The sequence below is a fragment of the Callorhinchus milii genome, unplaced genomic scaffold (genome assembly GCF_018977255.1).
Source record: "Callorhinchus milii isolate IMCB2004 unplaced genomic scaffold, IMCB_Cmil_1.0 Scaffold5, whole genome shotgun sequence".
Taxonomy (NCBI): Eukaryota; Metazoa; Chordata; class Chondrichthyes; order Chimaeriformes; family Callorhinchidae; genus Callorhinchus; species Callorhinchus milii.
This window is the reverse complement of record NW_024704746.1, coordinates 68,949,313-68,965,858: the sequence shown is the minus strand read 5'-3', so window position 1 is coordinate 68,965,858 and position 16,546 is coordinate 68,949,313. Positions and strand designations below refer to the sequence as shown.

At 53.7% G+C, this 16,546-nt stretch overlaps 1 protein-coding gene across 10 annotated transcripts in view; it reads right to left on the bottom strand.

Annotated features, from left to right (window-relative positions):
• The window catches only part of shank3a (SH3 and multiple ankyrin repeat domains 3a), a 110,859-nt gene that overhangs the window by 23,216 nt on the left and 71,097 nt on the right, over positions 1 to 16,546 (bottom strand). For all 10 annotated transcript variants that reach the window (XM_042334877.1, XM_042334876.1, XM_042334879.1 and 7 more), the window contains 4 exons: positions 11,821 to 11,896; positions 8,421 to 8,503; positions 7,130 to 7,254; positions 6,084 to 6,219 (listed from right to left, as the gene is read on the bottom strand). In XM_042334877.1, the coding sequence (XP_042190811.1) occupies positions 6,084 to 6,219; positions 7,130 to 7,254; positions 8,421 to 8,503; positions 11,821 to 11,896 (420 nt within the window). The remainder of the gene's footprint in view (positions 1 to 6,083; positions 6,220 to 7,129; positions 7,255 to 8,420; positions 8,504 to 11,820; positions 11,897 to 16,546) is intronic.

Sequence of the window (16,546 nt, the reverse complement as noted above, 5' to 3'; positions counted from 1 at the left end):
TTCTGGATGATCTGCAGCCTGTGGAGGAAGGAGTTGGGGGCCGACAAGCAGTGAGTTTGCATAGTCAAGTCGATGTAATGAAGGCGTGTACGAGGGTCTCGGTGGCCTGCAGAGTGAGACAGTGGGGGAGCCGGGCGATGTTGCGGAGGTGGGGGAAGGCAGAGCGGGTCATGGCGCAGATTGGGATAGAAAGGATAGTTGAGGGTCAAACAAGACCCCAAGGTTCGGGACTGGCTCAGTGAGGGGGAGTGAGCCCCATGGATGGTGATCTGTCAGCCTGAGGTGATGAGGCGCTGTCGGGAGCCAATCAGGAGCCTCGGTTTTGGTGACGTTCAACTGAAGAAAGTTACTCTCATCCAGGCCTTGACGTCTGACAGACATTCTGTCAGGACAGCAGTGGGTCCTGGAGTCAAGGGTGGGGGCAGAGAGGTACAGTTAGGTGTCATGTGGAAGTTGACCCCATGTCTGTGGGTGATGTCACCAAGAGGGAGGATATAGATATTGAAGAGGGGACCAAGGATAGAGCTCTGAGGAACGCCGTGCGAGATGGTTCGGGGGCTGGAGGAGAAACCGTTTGTGGAAGTGAAGTACAGGTGGTGTGAGAGGTACGATCTGAACCAGTTATGGCCAACGCAGTGAAGCTGAGAGGAGAGGTGGTGGATGACGATAGAGTGATCAACGGTGTTGAAAGAAGCAGAGAGGTCAAGGAGGATGAGGAGGCAGAGGGAGCCCTGGTCGCAGATGGACAGAATGTCATTTGTCACTTTGACCAGGGCTGTTTCCGTGCTGTGGACGGCACGGAAACCTGATTGGCGAGTTTCGAGAAGGGAGTGGAGAGAGAGGAAGGAGTGAAGCTGAGAAGCAACAACTCGGTCCAGGACCTTGGAGAGGAAAGGGAGGTTGGAGATGGGGTGGTAGTTTGAGAGTAGAGAAGGGTCCAGGGAGGTTTTTTAAGGATAGGAGTGATGATGGCGGTTTTAATCGGGTGGGAACAGCACCAGAGGACAGGGAGAAGTTTATGACGTCTGTGAGTAGAGGGGAAAGTAGATGGAGCTGGGAGCTAAGGAGAGGGATAGGGATGGGGTCGAGGGAGCAGGTGGTAGGTTTCATGCAGGTTATAGTGGTGGTGAGAGGGGAGGGGGAGACAGATTTGAAGGTGTGGGGGGAGGGATGGGTAGGGGCCAGGGTTGGAGGGGGAGATGGGGAGGGTATAGTAGACGGAAGGGCAGAGATCGCTTTGTCGATGATGGTGACGTCCGAGACCGTGAGGCCCCGAGTGATCACCAGGTCGAAGGTGTAACCAAGGACGTGAGTGGCAGAGTGGATGTGGAGGGAGAGGTTGAGGGAGGAGAAGTCAGCAAAGGCAGAGCATAAACTGTAAAGTATCATAGAATCTTACAGCACAGAAGGAGGCCATTCAGCCCATTGTGCCTGTACCGGCTCTTTGACAAGAGCTACCAACTAGGCCCACTTCCTCGCTCTCACTTTGCAAATTTTATCTTTTCAAGTACATATCCAATTCCCTTTTGAGTTATTATTGAACTGCTTCCACCAGCCTTTCAGGCAGTGTGTTCCAGATCGTAACAACTCTCTGTGTAAAAATATTTCTTCTCGTCTCCCCTCTGGTTCTTTTGCCAATTATCTTAAATCTGTGTCCTCTGGATATCGACCCAACTGACAGAGGAAACAGTTTTTCCTTATTTACTCTACCAAAACCCCTCATAATTTTGAACACCTCTATTACATCTCCTCTCAACCTTCTCTGCTCTAAGAAGAACAATCCCAGCCTCTCTAGACCCTCCACATAACTGTAGTCCCTCAACCCTGGTAACATTCTGATAAATCTCCATGGCACCCTCTCCCAAGACCTTGACATCCTTCCTAAAGTGTGGTGCCCAAAATTGGACATACTACTCCAGCTGAGGCTTAACCAAAATGTAGTGACTGTGTGTTTTGCAGGTGAATGCAGCAGCTAATTTGCACACAGCAATGTCCCACAAACAACCATGAGGCAAATAAACAATTTTAATTGGTAAATTGTTGCCCAGGACACCGGTTTAACAAAGGCCGGTACCTCCAACAATGCAGCTTTCCCCAGCACTGCAGTGGAGTGAAATCTTAGATTAGGAGTTCCAAGTTTCAATGTACGTTTTGAACCCACAACCTTTTGACTCAGAGACGAGAGTGCTACCAACTGAGCCAAGCTATAAGGTGTAGTGACTGCGTTTTGTAAGTGAATGTGGCAGAGAGCAATTAAAACTGCAGGAAAGAGGAGAGAGAGAAATGAAGAGGCGGACGAGGAGGTGATGAGATAGAAAGTTTAGTTGAATGAGCAGACGGTTGTTACAGATAATGAAGTCCTTCGTTTGCTACGTTGCTTCCAACTTCTCCACCTCACACCGCGAGTTGCCCGCGTCCTGGGCAATGAGTGACAAAGGCAGAGGCGGAGCATCTCTTTGTATTCCTTCTCTTGAGGTAGTCGTGTTGACTTATGTAAAATAGGGGGTGAAACTAGCGGCATTTCCTAGTGTGTGATCACAAGAATTGTGTTGTCACGAAGATCTTGGTGTCACACTAGTATAAGGATCGCTGGATCACAAGGATCTTGTGTCACTGTTACAAGGATTATCTGGTTATCAGGATCACATTATCAACTCAACCACAAGGGTTCTGTTATCACAAGGATCACATGATCACAAGGCTTGTGTTGTTACAAGAATCGTATTAACACAAGGATCATATTAACACGAGGAGTGTGTTATCCCAAGGATCGTATTAACACGAGGAGTGTATTAACACAAGGATCATATTAACACGAGGAGTGTATTAACACAAGGATCGTATTAACACCAGGAGTGTATTAACACAAAGATCATATTAACACGAAGAGTGTGTTATCACGAGGAGTGTATTAACACAAGCATCATATTAATACAAGGATCATATTAACACAAGGAGTGTGTTATCACGAGGAGTGTATTAACACAAGGATCGTATTAATACAAGGATCGTATGAACACGAGGATCATGTTATCAAAACGCAGCCAGTTTCACCCTCAAGAAATGTGCAAAATGAAGAGTGGTAGAAAGTAAAGGGATGACATTCGGTGTCGATGGTACACGCTATTCACAGGGCTACAGATCAGACGCTTATACAGACGTTGATTTACAGATGTGGGGGGGAAGTGTCGCTGGGGCTCGGCTGCTGTTCCGCTGGTTGCTGTGGCGGGTGGTGGAGCTGCTCGTTCATGGAGTCAGGGCCGGGGCTGAGGAGCCTGAGAGGCTGGGTGTCGGGGGACCTGAGGGAGCTCTGGACGGCAGCATCCCGCAGCTGGGGGCACGAGGCCTGCTGGTTCCTCACTAGCGTGCCCAGGAGGTTCACCAGGGAGCCCACCTGCTCGGTGAACTGCGCCCAGCCCACCTGCATGATGCTGTGGGATGTGGTCATGTCACTGTGCATCTGGGTGTAGCCGGACTGGACGGTGGCGTGGAAGTTCTGCACCGCCTGGTGGAGCAGGTGTACGGTATCCTCCAGCACCCGCTGGGCATGTGCTGGGGACGTGGCCTCCACACCGCCCTCTGCCCCCTCCACACCGTCCTCAACCTCCGGCACAGCACAGTCCACAGACGTCCCTGAGGAGGAGCTGGCTCCCAGCATCAGGCCCTCCGGCCATTCCTCTGGACAGTCGCAGGGGTCCAGCTCGGGCTCGGGGTCCGGCTCGGGATGGGGGTCCGGCTCAGGCTCGGGCTCAGGCTGGGGGTCAGCCTCAGGGTCAGACTCGGGGTCGGGGGGAAGGGAGGTGCCCTGCTCCACGTGGTCAGACTTGTCCTCCTCCTCCTCCTCCTCGGAGCCCTCGTCGTCCTTGGAGAAGTTGATGAAGCGCAACAGTGACTCTGTGCTGGTGGTTGTTGTGCTGGACTCGTCTGCAGAGACAGAAGGGAAGGTGACCGCTGAGATTGGAGCTCGGGACAAACACAGACTGACAATAAAGCTGTTACAGGCGACAGAGTACCACGTTGGGAGGGTTTGGTCAATTTGTGGTTAGTTTTCCCACTTTCCTTCTCTCCTCTCCTGAAGGCTGTGACTCCTACTGAGGGACAGTTCGGAGACTAAATCGTTCCCTCCCACCCCAGCCCCTTGCCCTGAGGCCTGGACAGTGAGCATGGCTGTCGTGTCAGCCAAGCCCCATCCTGTCCTTAGCTAACGCGGGGGCGAGGCGAGGGTTCAGGGGGCACTAGTTAGCCATCAGAGAGAGTCCCTCCTTAGCCCAGGGCCATTCAGCCCAATGGTAGGCAGTGTCCTCACCCCTCTTCAACGGCTGAGATCAGCAAACAGTCTAGACCAGGGCTGGCACCTGGGAGGCTCCTGGTCTGTCTGGCTCAGCGCCATACCACAGGCTGCCTTTCCCCCTGAGCCATTGGGAGCGCCACCACTTAGCGACTAAACAATAATCAAGATGGAAGAGCTGCTGTTAATGGGACTGAACATAGTGGCATGCAGCGCTGGCGGGCTTGGCGGGCTGGCTGGTGGGGCTGTCAGGACATGGTGAGGCTGAGAGTTATTTCTATCTAAGACAGACAGGAGACAGTATGTAACTTACCCCGCTCGGCTGCTGATTCGGGTCTTGAGGTGCTGCTCAATCCGGCTCCTTCCAGCGCATGCGGTCGAGCTACCGAACCTCTGGGGTCAGAGAGAGGACTCCTAGTTGCCCTGCTCTCCTGTCCAGGTGCTCTGCGATTTTACTGGGCTGTTGTTTAACTCCTGCAAACCCCCTTTTAAGCTCATTAAATGGGTTGTGGCCGTCGGCTGCCCTTTGGGCACTTTAGGATATTTGGTTGTGACAATGGTTCGGGCCCGTTTTGCCATTCGATGGTCCTCTGTTGTCAGTAACACTGTGCTTCCAAACAAATGCATGCTTCATATTTAGTGCAGCGCATAGCCCCGCCCTCCTCACAAACACTCCCCATCACCCACCCTAGGCACAGCCCTCCCCAACCCCCCGCAAACACAACCTGAGGCTCCATCCCACCGCTCTCCACACTTTACACTTTCCCACACAGTTCCTGACAATGTGTAAACCCTTTGTGGAGATTGACTGTCCCGATCTCTGAGGTACATGTGTAAATAAACCAGTTATCTTGTCTCAGCAACATCTTAAATACTTGGTAGAGCAAAAAATCAGGCGTCTCCTGATCAGTAGATAGGGCGATGGTAGACACATTCACACCAGAGAGGCCGGTGATAGACCTTCACAACACACAGGCCAGTGATAGAGACCTACACGCCACACAGGCCAGTGATAGAGACCTACACACCACACAGGCCAGTGATAGAGACCTACACACCACACAGGCCAGTGATAGACCTACACACCACACAGGCCAGTGATACAGACCTACACACCACACAGGCCAGTGATACAGACCGACACACCAGAGAAGCCAGTGATAGACCTACACACCAGAGAGGCCAGTGATAGAGACATACACACCACACAGGCCACCAGTGTTAGAGACCTACACACCAGAGAGGCCAGTGATAGACCTACACACCAGAGAGGTCAGTAATAGACCTACGCACCACACAGGTCAGTGATAGACCTACACACCAGAGAGGCTATATGCCACTGTTAAAGTCTTTAGCGAGTACCCATAACAGATAATTTCCTTCTCTGAGTGCCAAATCAGCCAATTTCTTTACCAAACACCTACGTTAAGCTGCTGGCTTTGGTGTCACAATCAGCCCTCACCCTCTCTCTCTGTAATGTCATTCCCTCTGGATTTTCCTCTAAACGGTAACCCACATTCACTGCACCAAGGCGACTCCCTCATCTCCTCTGTCACCCTCTCTCAGTCGGTCAGTGCCCAGTCTCCCTGGCTGACCACCCCCAACCCCCGTCTCAGCCAATCACACATGTGCACACAGTGGGGAAACCTTCCCCTTCACTTTCCATAGAGTTTCAACTCCACAACTCAGCAGCAATTCACAGGATTACATTTAAACCAAGTTATATTCACAACACAATCCACCAGCAGTGAAAGAGTTAAGTCCGCCAGTAAAGTAAGTGTAGCCGTGTCCTGACCTTTCTTCCTCAGGCCTTCCTCCAGCTCCAGCTTGCGGCTGACGGTCACCACCTTCATCACTAGGTGGTTGCCCCCCTGGCGAATCATCGAGACCACCTGCTTGTGGCCGACCTTCACCACATTATTGCTGTTCACCTGAGGGAGGAAGTTCTGAGCATCAGAGAGTGATCCACACCACTCCCTCTGTCTCCCCCCCCCCCCACCCCCTCCCCCCCCCCCCCCCCCCCCCCCCCCCCCCCCCCCCCCCCCACCCCCCCTCTGTCTCCCCCCCCCACACCACTCCCTCTGTGTCCCCCACACCACTCCCTCTGTGTCCCCCAGCTTTTAACAGTTTAATAAAGGACAGTAACTGTGACAATGCTGCGCTTGGCCCCCAGTACTGCACTAGCACCTGGACTGTGAGCTCAGAGACCCTGAACTTGAACCTACGATCTCCTGACTGTGGAGTGAGAGCACGAGTGGCTGAGAGGGCTGATGTGTAAGCCTGAGGCTGATGCTGTTTGCATTGGCGGAATCTATTGAGAAGTTCACTGAGGCTGTGTGCGCTGCCCTGACCACAGCCGGCATCTATCTAAGGGGTAATAATCCTTTCAAAACAAAAATAAATTTTAAAAAAAACAGTAATTTGGTCACTCAACTCACGGCTGTGTGTGGGACGCTGCTGTGCGCAATTGGCTGCTGTGTTTCGCCCACAAAATATACAGTCTATTCACTTTACAGTGTATCCTGTGAAGCGCTTTGAGACGTCTTGATGATGTGATGAGGCGCTGTGTCAAACGCCAGGATTATTATTATTACTACTTTTGGAAAAGAGAAGGGAGTTTCTCTCTCTCTTCCGGTGTCCTGGCAGACAATTGCTCGTTCACTTCATGGCTGTTTGCGAGACATTGGACTGTGGGCATTATCAAACTCAGGGCCTCTCGCTTGCGAGACGACTGCACTAAGCACTGAGCTGCAGGACAGTTTGTGTGACTGTGGTGCTGCCCTGCGATGGGCAGACACGGTGACCGACCGGGAGGCAATCTGACTGAACAGGAAGTCTCACCTCGATCAGGAAGTCGCCAGTCCGCAGTCCAGCTTTCCAGGCCACGCCCTCCACATCCACAGACTCCAGGTACTGCAGCGCTGGGAAAGCTGGGGTCGGGGTGAACTCCTCAATGGGCGTCTCGGCTGGTGTAGAGAGAACACCCTGATTACCCCACTCCACATCACACTCGCATACACACACACTTCATGTCACACACACCCCACGTCACACACACATCCCATGTCACACACACGCTCCACGTCACACACATGCCCCACGTACATCCCATGTCACACACACGCTCCACGTCACACACGCCCCACGTCACACGCACATCCCATGTCACACACACGCTCCACGTCACACACACGTCCCATGTCACACACACCCTCCACGTCACACCACACACGTCCCACGTCACACACACGCCCCACGTCACACACACACCCCACGTCACGCACACGCCCCTGGTCACACACACACACTCCCCATGTCACACACATGCCCCAGGTCTCACACACACACTCCACGTCATGCACACTTTCCACGTCACACACACGTTCCATGTTACACACACCCCACATCCCTCACCAAGCCTACCTTCACTCACCTCGGACACTTTGCTCATGTCCTCACACCCAGGCCACTGACACTCATTCACGCCTTCGTCACATCCACTGTGACTTTCTCAGCACTCTCCTCACTGCTCTCTCCTGCTCCACCATACAAGCACTGCAACTCAGCCAAACTCCACTGCCCGCACCCTCACAAAACTCACACTCAATCTTTCCAATCCTCCCCAATTTAGCCTAAACTCCACTGCCCTCACCCTCACCAACACCAAACTCACACCAATCATCACCAACTCAGCCCAAACTCCAGCTCTTTGAAATATGGTTACGTCCCACACTCCTATCTCTTGCTTGGCATCCAATCTCAGGCCTGAAAAGCTCCCAGAGGCAGTAGCTTATGTGTTTGTGTATTGAGTTTGTGTGTATGAGTTTGTGCATGTGTGGAGTGTGTGTATGTGTGGAGGGTGTGTGTATGTGTGGAGTGTGTGTGGAGGGTGTGTGTGTATGTAGAGTGTGTGTATGTGTGGAGTCTGTGTGTGCAGAGGGTGTGTGTGTGTGGAGTGTGTGTGGAGGGTGTGTCTACAGAGAGTGTGTATGTGTGGAGTGTGTGTGTAGAGGATGTGTGTGGTTGGAGTGTGTTTGTGTATGTGTGGAATGTGAGTGTGCACGTGCATTTGGAGTGGGTGTGCACGTGCCTGTGGGGTGAGTGTGCGCGGAGTGTAGACATTAAATCGAACCTTTGGCTCCTCGCAGCACAAACCCGAACCCCTCATTCTCCTTCTTCTGCAGCATGGCTGTCTTTTCCTCGATGACATAGTCACTGTGGGAGAGAGAGAAGAGGCCGGCTGTGTTACTCTGTAAAACCATCTTCCCAGGATCATTCAGTCTCACGATGACGTGCCTCTGTGTCTCTCTCTCCCCCTCTCCTTCTGCCCCTTTCTCTCCTTCCCTCTCGCTTTCTCCCTTTCCTTCTGTCTCTCTCTCCCACACGCGCACGCTCTCTCTCTCTCTCTCTCTGGCAAGCCGCGGGAGTTAATGAAATGAACGGAGCTGCTTGCAGACACACACACACATCACAACCACACACATACACCCCTCCGTCAGGCTGCTGACATGCATGAAAGATGTCTCATCTCCGACCCACCCCCCTCAACCATCACCCCCTCCAACAATGAAGCTCCCACCATCCCCTCCCTCGCTGCTCGCCTGTTACATAATGATGAGGGGAGCAGAAGGGAGAGGAGGAGAGGAGGGGGAAGAGGTATCAGCTGCACAATAAGCTGGAAGCTGACATTTGCAACAAAAGGCAGCTGCTGGGTGCTGGAGGCAGGCAGCGAGGGCTGCTCCACACTGCAGAAACTGACTCACACTGGCTCCACATCACAACCCCACAGCTCTCAGCCGACTGCAGAGCAAGTGTCACCGTCACACCTTGTTGTACAGAGCCGTCCCTGCACCCCGCCATCGACATACCGTACAACAACAAGTGACATTTACACAGCGCCTTTCATGTCAGGAGGACGTCTCAAGATGCTGGACAGTCAGGGATTTGGACCCGAGTAGTGGTTTGGGATCAGGAGGGTGGAGGGCAAGAAGGGTGGGAGTAGGAGAGTGGACAAAGGCGCGGTTGGAGAGGAGGGTTTTGAGACATGCCTTAAAGGAGGCGAGGGAGGGAGAGAGGCAAAGGGACTGTGGGATAGAGTTGCAAAGGGTGAGGACAGAGATGCAACAGCACAAACAAATGCCACACGCAAGAACAGGGAGCGAAAACACATGCAAAAACACATAGAAATGCCACATGCAAAAACACAGCGAATGTGATGGCTGCCAATCTCCCTCACATCACCTCTCCCCCACCCCTTTGTGATCCTGAAACTGCCCCTTAATCCTCTGCGCTCCAATGAGATAACCCACAATTTCTCACATTCTCCTCTCACTGCCCCAGAGTTCACCTGCACCCGCCTTTATACCCTCCCCGCAATGGGCACCTCAGCTTCATACCCTTCTTCCAATGGGCACCAAAGACTGCACAGACTGCATGATGAATGGGATATAGGGTACAGGGAGAGAGTGACAGTGCATGTAATGGGGAGAGAGTGACAGTGTATGTTATGGGGAGAGAGTGACAACATCAACAACAATAAAAATTATATGTGTAAAGCACCTTTTACATCGGGAGGACGTCCCAAGGCGCTGGACAGATAGTGTTACGGACCCGAGCTGGGGGTCGAGGTCGGGGAGGGTGGAGGGCAGGGTCGGAAGCAGGGAGATTGAAAGTATGGTCGAAGAGGAGGGTCTTGAGATGGGACTTGAAGGTGGCAAAGGAGGGGGCGAGATGGAGAGACTGCGGGATGGAGTTCCAGAGCGTGGGGACAGAGTGGCAAGGCCCTTCTGCCAATAGTGGGGCGAGTGAGGTGGGGGACGTGAAGCAGGGTAGAAATCTCTGGCCCATTGAGCAGGGGGAGCGAACAGGGTGGTAGGGGGTTAGGAGGTGGCAGTAGTAGAGGGGAACAAGACCATGGAGGGCTTTGAAGGTGAGGACCAGGATCTTGTACCGTATCCTCTGTGTGATAGGAAGGAGTTGGGGGCCGACAAGCAGGGAGTTTGTATAGTCAAGTCGATGTAATGAAGGCATGTACGAGGGTCTCGGTGGCCTGCAGAGTGAGACAGTGGGGGAGCCGGGCGATGTTGCGGAGGTTGGGAAGGCAGAGCGGGTCATGGTGCAGATGTGGGGTAGAAAGGATAGTTGAGGGTCAAACAAGACCCCAAGGTTCGGGACTGGCTCAGTGAGGGGGAGTGAGCCCCATGGATGGTGATCTGTCAGCCTGAGGTGAGGAGGCGCTGACCGGAGCCAATCAGGAGCCTCGGTTTTGGTGACGTTCAACTGAAGAAAGTTGGCTCTCCTCCAGGCTTTGACGTCTGACAGACATTCTGTCAGGACAGCAGTGGGGTCCTGGAGTCAAGGATGGGGGCAGAGAGGTACAGTTGGGTGTCATGTGGAAGTTGACCCCATATCTGTGGGTGATGTCACCAAGAGGGAGCATATAGATATTGAAGAGGGGACCAAGGACAGAGCCCTGAGGAACGCCACACAAGACGGTCCGGGGGCTGGAGGAGAAGCCATTTATGGAAGTAAAGTACAGGTGGTGTGAGAGATACAACCTGAACCAGTCAAGGACAGCGCCGTGAAGGTTGAGGTGAGAGGAGAGATGGTGGATGAGAATAGAGTGGTGTTAAAAGCAGCAGAGAGGTCAAGGAGGATGAGGAGGCAGAGGGAGCCCTGGTCGCAGATGGACAGAATGTCATTTGTCACTTTGACCAGGGCTGTTTCTGTGCTGTGGACGGCACGGAAACCTGATTGGAGGGTTTCGAGAAGGGAGTGGAGGGAGAGGAAGGAGTGAAGCTGAGAAGCAACAACTCGGTCCAGGACCTTGGAGAGGAAAGCGAGGTTTGAGATGGGGTGGTAGTTAGGGAGTAGAGATGGGTCCAGGGAGGGTTTTTTAAGGATAGGAATGATGACAGTGGTTTTTAATCGGGTGGGAACAACACCAGAGGACAGTAAGAGATTAACAATGTCAGTGAGTAGAGGAGCAAGGAGATAGAGCTGGGAGGTAAGGAGAGGGATAGGGATGGAGTCGAGGGAGCAGGTGGTGGCTTTCATATGGGTTTTGGTGGTGATAAGACAGGAGGGGGAGACAGGTTCAAAGGTGTGGAGGGAGGGATGGGTGGGGGCTGGGGTGGGAGGGGGAGATGGGGAGGGGGAAGCAGATGCAGTGGCAAAGGCAGGTATTTCGGATTCGAGGAAATCCAGCATCACCTCGCAGTTAGCATTTGAGGTGTGGATGGGAGAGGCGTAAGAGGTTGAGCGGAGGAGCCGGTGTATGTAATGGGGACAGAGTGACAGTACATCAACAACTACAACTTGCATTTACACAGCGCCTCTCACACAGGGCAGCGTCCCAGAGCGCATGACAGTAGTGGAGCACCACCCCGAGCCGGGGGGAGGGGGAAGGTGACCGTAGGCACTGGTCGAAGAAGAAGGTCTTCAGGCGTGACCTGAAGATGGAGAAGGAGGGGGCAAGGCTGAAGGATAGAGGAAGAATGTTCCAAAGTTTCGGGAAGAGAGCCATGCTGTACCTGTGAGATGAAAAGTTGTCATACGAGCCGACAGTGTAGTGCCTGAAGAGCCGTTTGGTTCGATCCTCTCGTGTTTCTGTAACAAGAGACAGAATTAGAGAGAAAGACTCTAACCCTGACCCGGGAGTGTGGACACACAGTGTAGAGGAGCGTTACTGTGTCTCTAACCCTGACCTGGGAGTGTGGACGCACAGTGTAGAGGAGCTTTACTGTCTCTAACCCTGACCTGGGAGTGTGGACACACAGTGTAGAGGAGCTTCACTGTGTCTCTAACCCTGACCTGGGAGTGTGGACACACAGTGTAGAGGAGCTTTACTGTGTCTGTAACCCTGACCTGGGAGTGTGGACACACAGTGTAGAGGAGCGTTACTGTGTCTGTAACCTGTGCTGTCGCTGATCCACCACTAGATGGGAGTATTGCTCACGTTTCCAATTACACTCACGAGTTTTAACATTTTCTCTCACTGTGTGGCTGTGTTTATGGTGTGGGTACACCGCGTGTGGCTGTGTTTATGGTGTGGGTACACCGCCTGTGGCTGTGTTCATGGTGTGGGTACACCGCGTGTGGCTGTGTTCATGGTGTGGGTACACCGCGTGTGGCTGTGTTTATGGTGTGGGTACGCCGCGTGTGGCTGTGTTTATGGTGTGGGTACACCGCGTGTGGCTGTGTTTATGGTGTGGGTACACCGCGTGTGGCTGTGTTTATGGTGTGGGTACACCGCGTGTGGCTGTGTTCATGGTGTGGGTACACCGCGTGTGGCTGTGTTCATGGTGTGGGTACACCGCGTGTGGCTGTGTTTATGGTGTGGGTACGCCGCGTGTGGCTGTGTTTATGGTGTGGGTACGCCGCGTGTGGCTGTGTTTATGGTGTGGGTACGCCGCGTGTGGCTGTGTTCATGGTGTGGGTACGCCGCGTGTGGCTGTGTTTATGGTGTGGGTACGCCGCGTGTGGCTGTGTTTATGGTGTGGTACGCCGCGTGTGGCTGTGTTTATGGTGTGGGTACACCGCGTGTGGCTGTGTTTATGGTGTGGGTACACCGCGTGTGGCTGTGTTCATGGTGTGGGTACACCGCGTGTGGCTGTGTTCATGGTGTGGGTACGCCGCGTGTGGCTGTGTTTATGGTGTGGGTACGCCGCGTGTGGCTGTGTTTATGGTGTGGGTACGCCGCGTGTGGCTGTGTTCATGGTGTGGGTACACCGCGTGTGGCTGTGTTCATGGTGTGGGTACGCCGCGTGTGGCTGTGTTTATGGTGTGGGTACACCGCGTGTGGCTGTGTTTATGGTGTGGGTACACCGCGTGTGGCTGTGTTTATGGTGTGGGTACACCGCGTGTGGCTGTGTTTATGGTGTGGGTACACCGCGTGTGGCTGTGTTTATGGTGTGGGTACGCCGCGTGTGGCTGTGTTTATGGTGTGGGTACGCCGCGTGTGGCTGTGTTTATGGTGTGGGTACGCCGCGTGTGGCTGTGTTTATGGTGTGGGTACGCCGCGTGTGGCTGTGTTTATGGTGTGGGTACGCCGCGTGTGGCTGTGTTTATGGTGTGGGTACGCCGCGTGTGGCTGTGTTTATGGTGTGGGTACGCCGCGTGTGGCTGTGTTTATGGTGTGGGTACGCCGCGTGTGGCTGTGTTTATGGTGTGGGTACGCCGCGTGTGGCTGTGTTTATGGTGTGGGTACGCCGCGTGTGGCTGTGTTTATGGTGTGGGTACGCCGCCTGTGGCTGTGTTTATGGTGTGGGTACGCCGCCTGTGGCTGTGTTCATGGTGTGGGTACACCGCGTGTGGCTGTGTTTATGGTGTGGGTACGCCGCCTGTGGCTGTGTTTATGGTGTGGGTACACCGCGTGTGGCTGTGTTTATGGTGTGGGTACACCGCGTGTGGCTGTGTTTATGGTGTGGGTACACCGCGTGTGGCTGTGTTTATGGTGTGGGTACGCCGCCTGTGGCTGTGTTTATGGTGTGGGTACGCCGCCTGTGGCTGTGTGTATGGTGTTCTCTCCCTGCTCTGTCTCTCCATCATGTCTGTGCTGGTGCTCACTCCTCCACTCTATTGATCACATAAGAACATAAGAATCAGGAGCAGGAGTCGGCCACTCGAGCCTGTGCCCCCTCCAGCCTGTGCCCCCCTCCAGCCTGTGTCCCTCCAGCCTGTGCCCCCTCCAGCCTGTGTCCCTCCAGCCTGTGCCCCCTCCAGCCTGTGCCCCCTCCAGCCTGTGCCCCCTCCAGCCTGTGCCCCCTCCGGCCTGTGCCCCCTCCGGCCTGTGCCCCTCCAGCCTGTGTCCCCCTCGAGCCTGTGCCCCTCCAGCCTGTACTCCTCGAGCCTGTGCTCCTCTCCAGCCTGTGCCCCCCTCCAGCCTGTGCCCCTCCAACCTGTGCCCCTCCAGCCTGTGCCCCTCCAGCCTGTGCCCCCCTCCTGGCTGTGCCCCCCTCCAGCCTGTGCCCCTCGAGGCTGTGCCCCTCCAGCCTGTGCCCCCCTCCAGCCTGTGCCCCTCGAGGCTGTGCCCCTCGAGCCTGTGCCCCTCGAGCCTGTGCCCCTCGAGCCTGTGCCCCTCGAGCCTGTGCCCCTCGAGCCTGTGCCCCTCGAGCCTGTGCCCCTCGAGCCTGTGCCCCTCGAGCCTGTGCCCGGCCATTCGATAAGATCGTGGTTGATCTTCTGACCTAACTGTAATCACCCGCTCTGTCCCCATATCCCCTAATCCCTGTTTTTTAAACATCAGTCTCCACCTTGAAAATCACCTCATCTGTGGAGCGACATCTCTGACAATGCAGCACTGCTCCAGCGTGGGGATGAACCAGTCACCACACTGAGGGGCAAGTGCCAATTCCTCAGTAACCCCTCGCGCTCCCCCCCACCCCACCCCACCGCTCAGTGGAGCCCATTGACAGCTGTGTCAGGACCAGCGCTCATGGGGATTGAATTGTTTCTTGTCTTTCAGATGAGATGTTAAACTGATCTCCCGTCATGTGGACCCGAAGATTCCTGGCACTATTGAGAAAGAGCAGCAAGTTCCTCTGCTCGTATCCTGGGCGACAGATAAAATCTTTCCTTTACTGCACTCTGCAATGATTCCTGTGAAATGCTGTGAGACATCCTCACACGTGGCAGCTCTCTACTCTAATCCCAGTGTTTTGAAGCCCCATTACATTGCATACCCTCTTTGCTTCAACACATAGCTCTCAACACATTAGCTTGATAAGGTACAGCAGGATTACACGGCATAACTTAGGGATTTATGCCCTGTATAATATAATAGAAGTTACATTTATACAGAACTGCTCACGTCAGGACGACATCCCAATCCGTCCCAGTCAGTGTCCTGGCCAACAATCCAACACATTCATCACTTGCTCTCGCTTCACGTCTGTGTGTGTGAGGAACTATCCTGTGTGTGTCCACTTAGTTGCCGCATTTGACTACAAATACACAGTCACTACGTGCCAGGTGTTTCTATATTATAGGAGCTATAACACTGTCTCTGACAGTGCAGCTCTCTCTCCCTCCATCACTGTGCTGCATTGTGATCTCAGAGTCCAGATATGGGGCTCGATCCCAACCCCTTCTGACCCGGTGCTGAGAGAGTGACTGAGCAAGACTGAGGAGAGTTCACTTCGCTTGAGTTGGGAAGTGGAAGATTGTGGAAGAATGAGCTGTCTGTCTGGCAGCAGCTCGCTGAGACTGAGTCGTGCCGGAGTCTCTCTGATTTTATCTTAGGATTAGCTGGATAGACTCCCCTCCCTAGACTCAGTCTCCTTCAAGGCCCATCTCAATACCCTCCTCTTCGACAGCGTCTTCGGTCACCCTTTTACCCCTACCCTCCCTGCCCCCAATCCCTCCTGATCCCAACCCCCCAGTGTGGATCCAAATCCTCGACTGTCCAGCGCCTTGGGATGTCCTCCCGGTGTGAAAGCCACTGTTGTTGTTGTGACTGGGCACCAGGTATCAAAGCCTCATGACATTTACACGAGGATATGTGTCAGTCACTAGAGGTCCCACTCTGGAACACTCTCCCTCAACCTCTCTCCACACCCCCCGCTCAAATCCTGTATAAAAACCTACCTTCAGCCTTTCCTTTCCCTCCTCCCACTCGGGCTCTCTCTCCATCACTCTAAAACTCTTTGAGATTTACCGGGTGAAAGACACTGTGAACACAATTATCTTGTGATATCAATACTATTCCTCACATTTGATACAGTGCCTGAAACATCAAAACCGGCTCACAGCAATTCACAGGGGAACAGTGTAGTGACTGAGTGTTTGAAGGCAAATGTGACAACCAATATGCACAGAGCAATCTCCCAGACACGCAGATATGAGTAGAATAAGAGATTTATCTATAGGGTTGTCAGCTGGAACACCAAGAGAGCAATTTGAGTGACAACTGAAGCCAGTCCAGCAATACACAGAAGATTGAGACAATCTCTGAGTGACAGACAATATGAGCCAGAATCTAAAAGGGAGCAAAGGGAGAGTGGGGTTAGACTGGGGGGAGTGAGCTGAGAGTGGGGTTAGAGTGGGGGGGAGCCAAGGGAGAGTGGGGTTGGACTGGGGAGTGAGGGGAGAGTGGGGTTAGGCTGGGGGAATTGGGGTTATACTGCGGGGAGCAATTGGAGAGTGGTGTTAAACTGTGTTGGGGGAATGTCACATCTGCCTGAGCAGCCACAGACAGCAACTCAACTTAAATGTCTCTCTGAAGGATCTCCTCTTCCTCCACCTCCAGACACAGCCCCA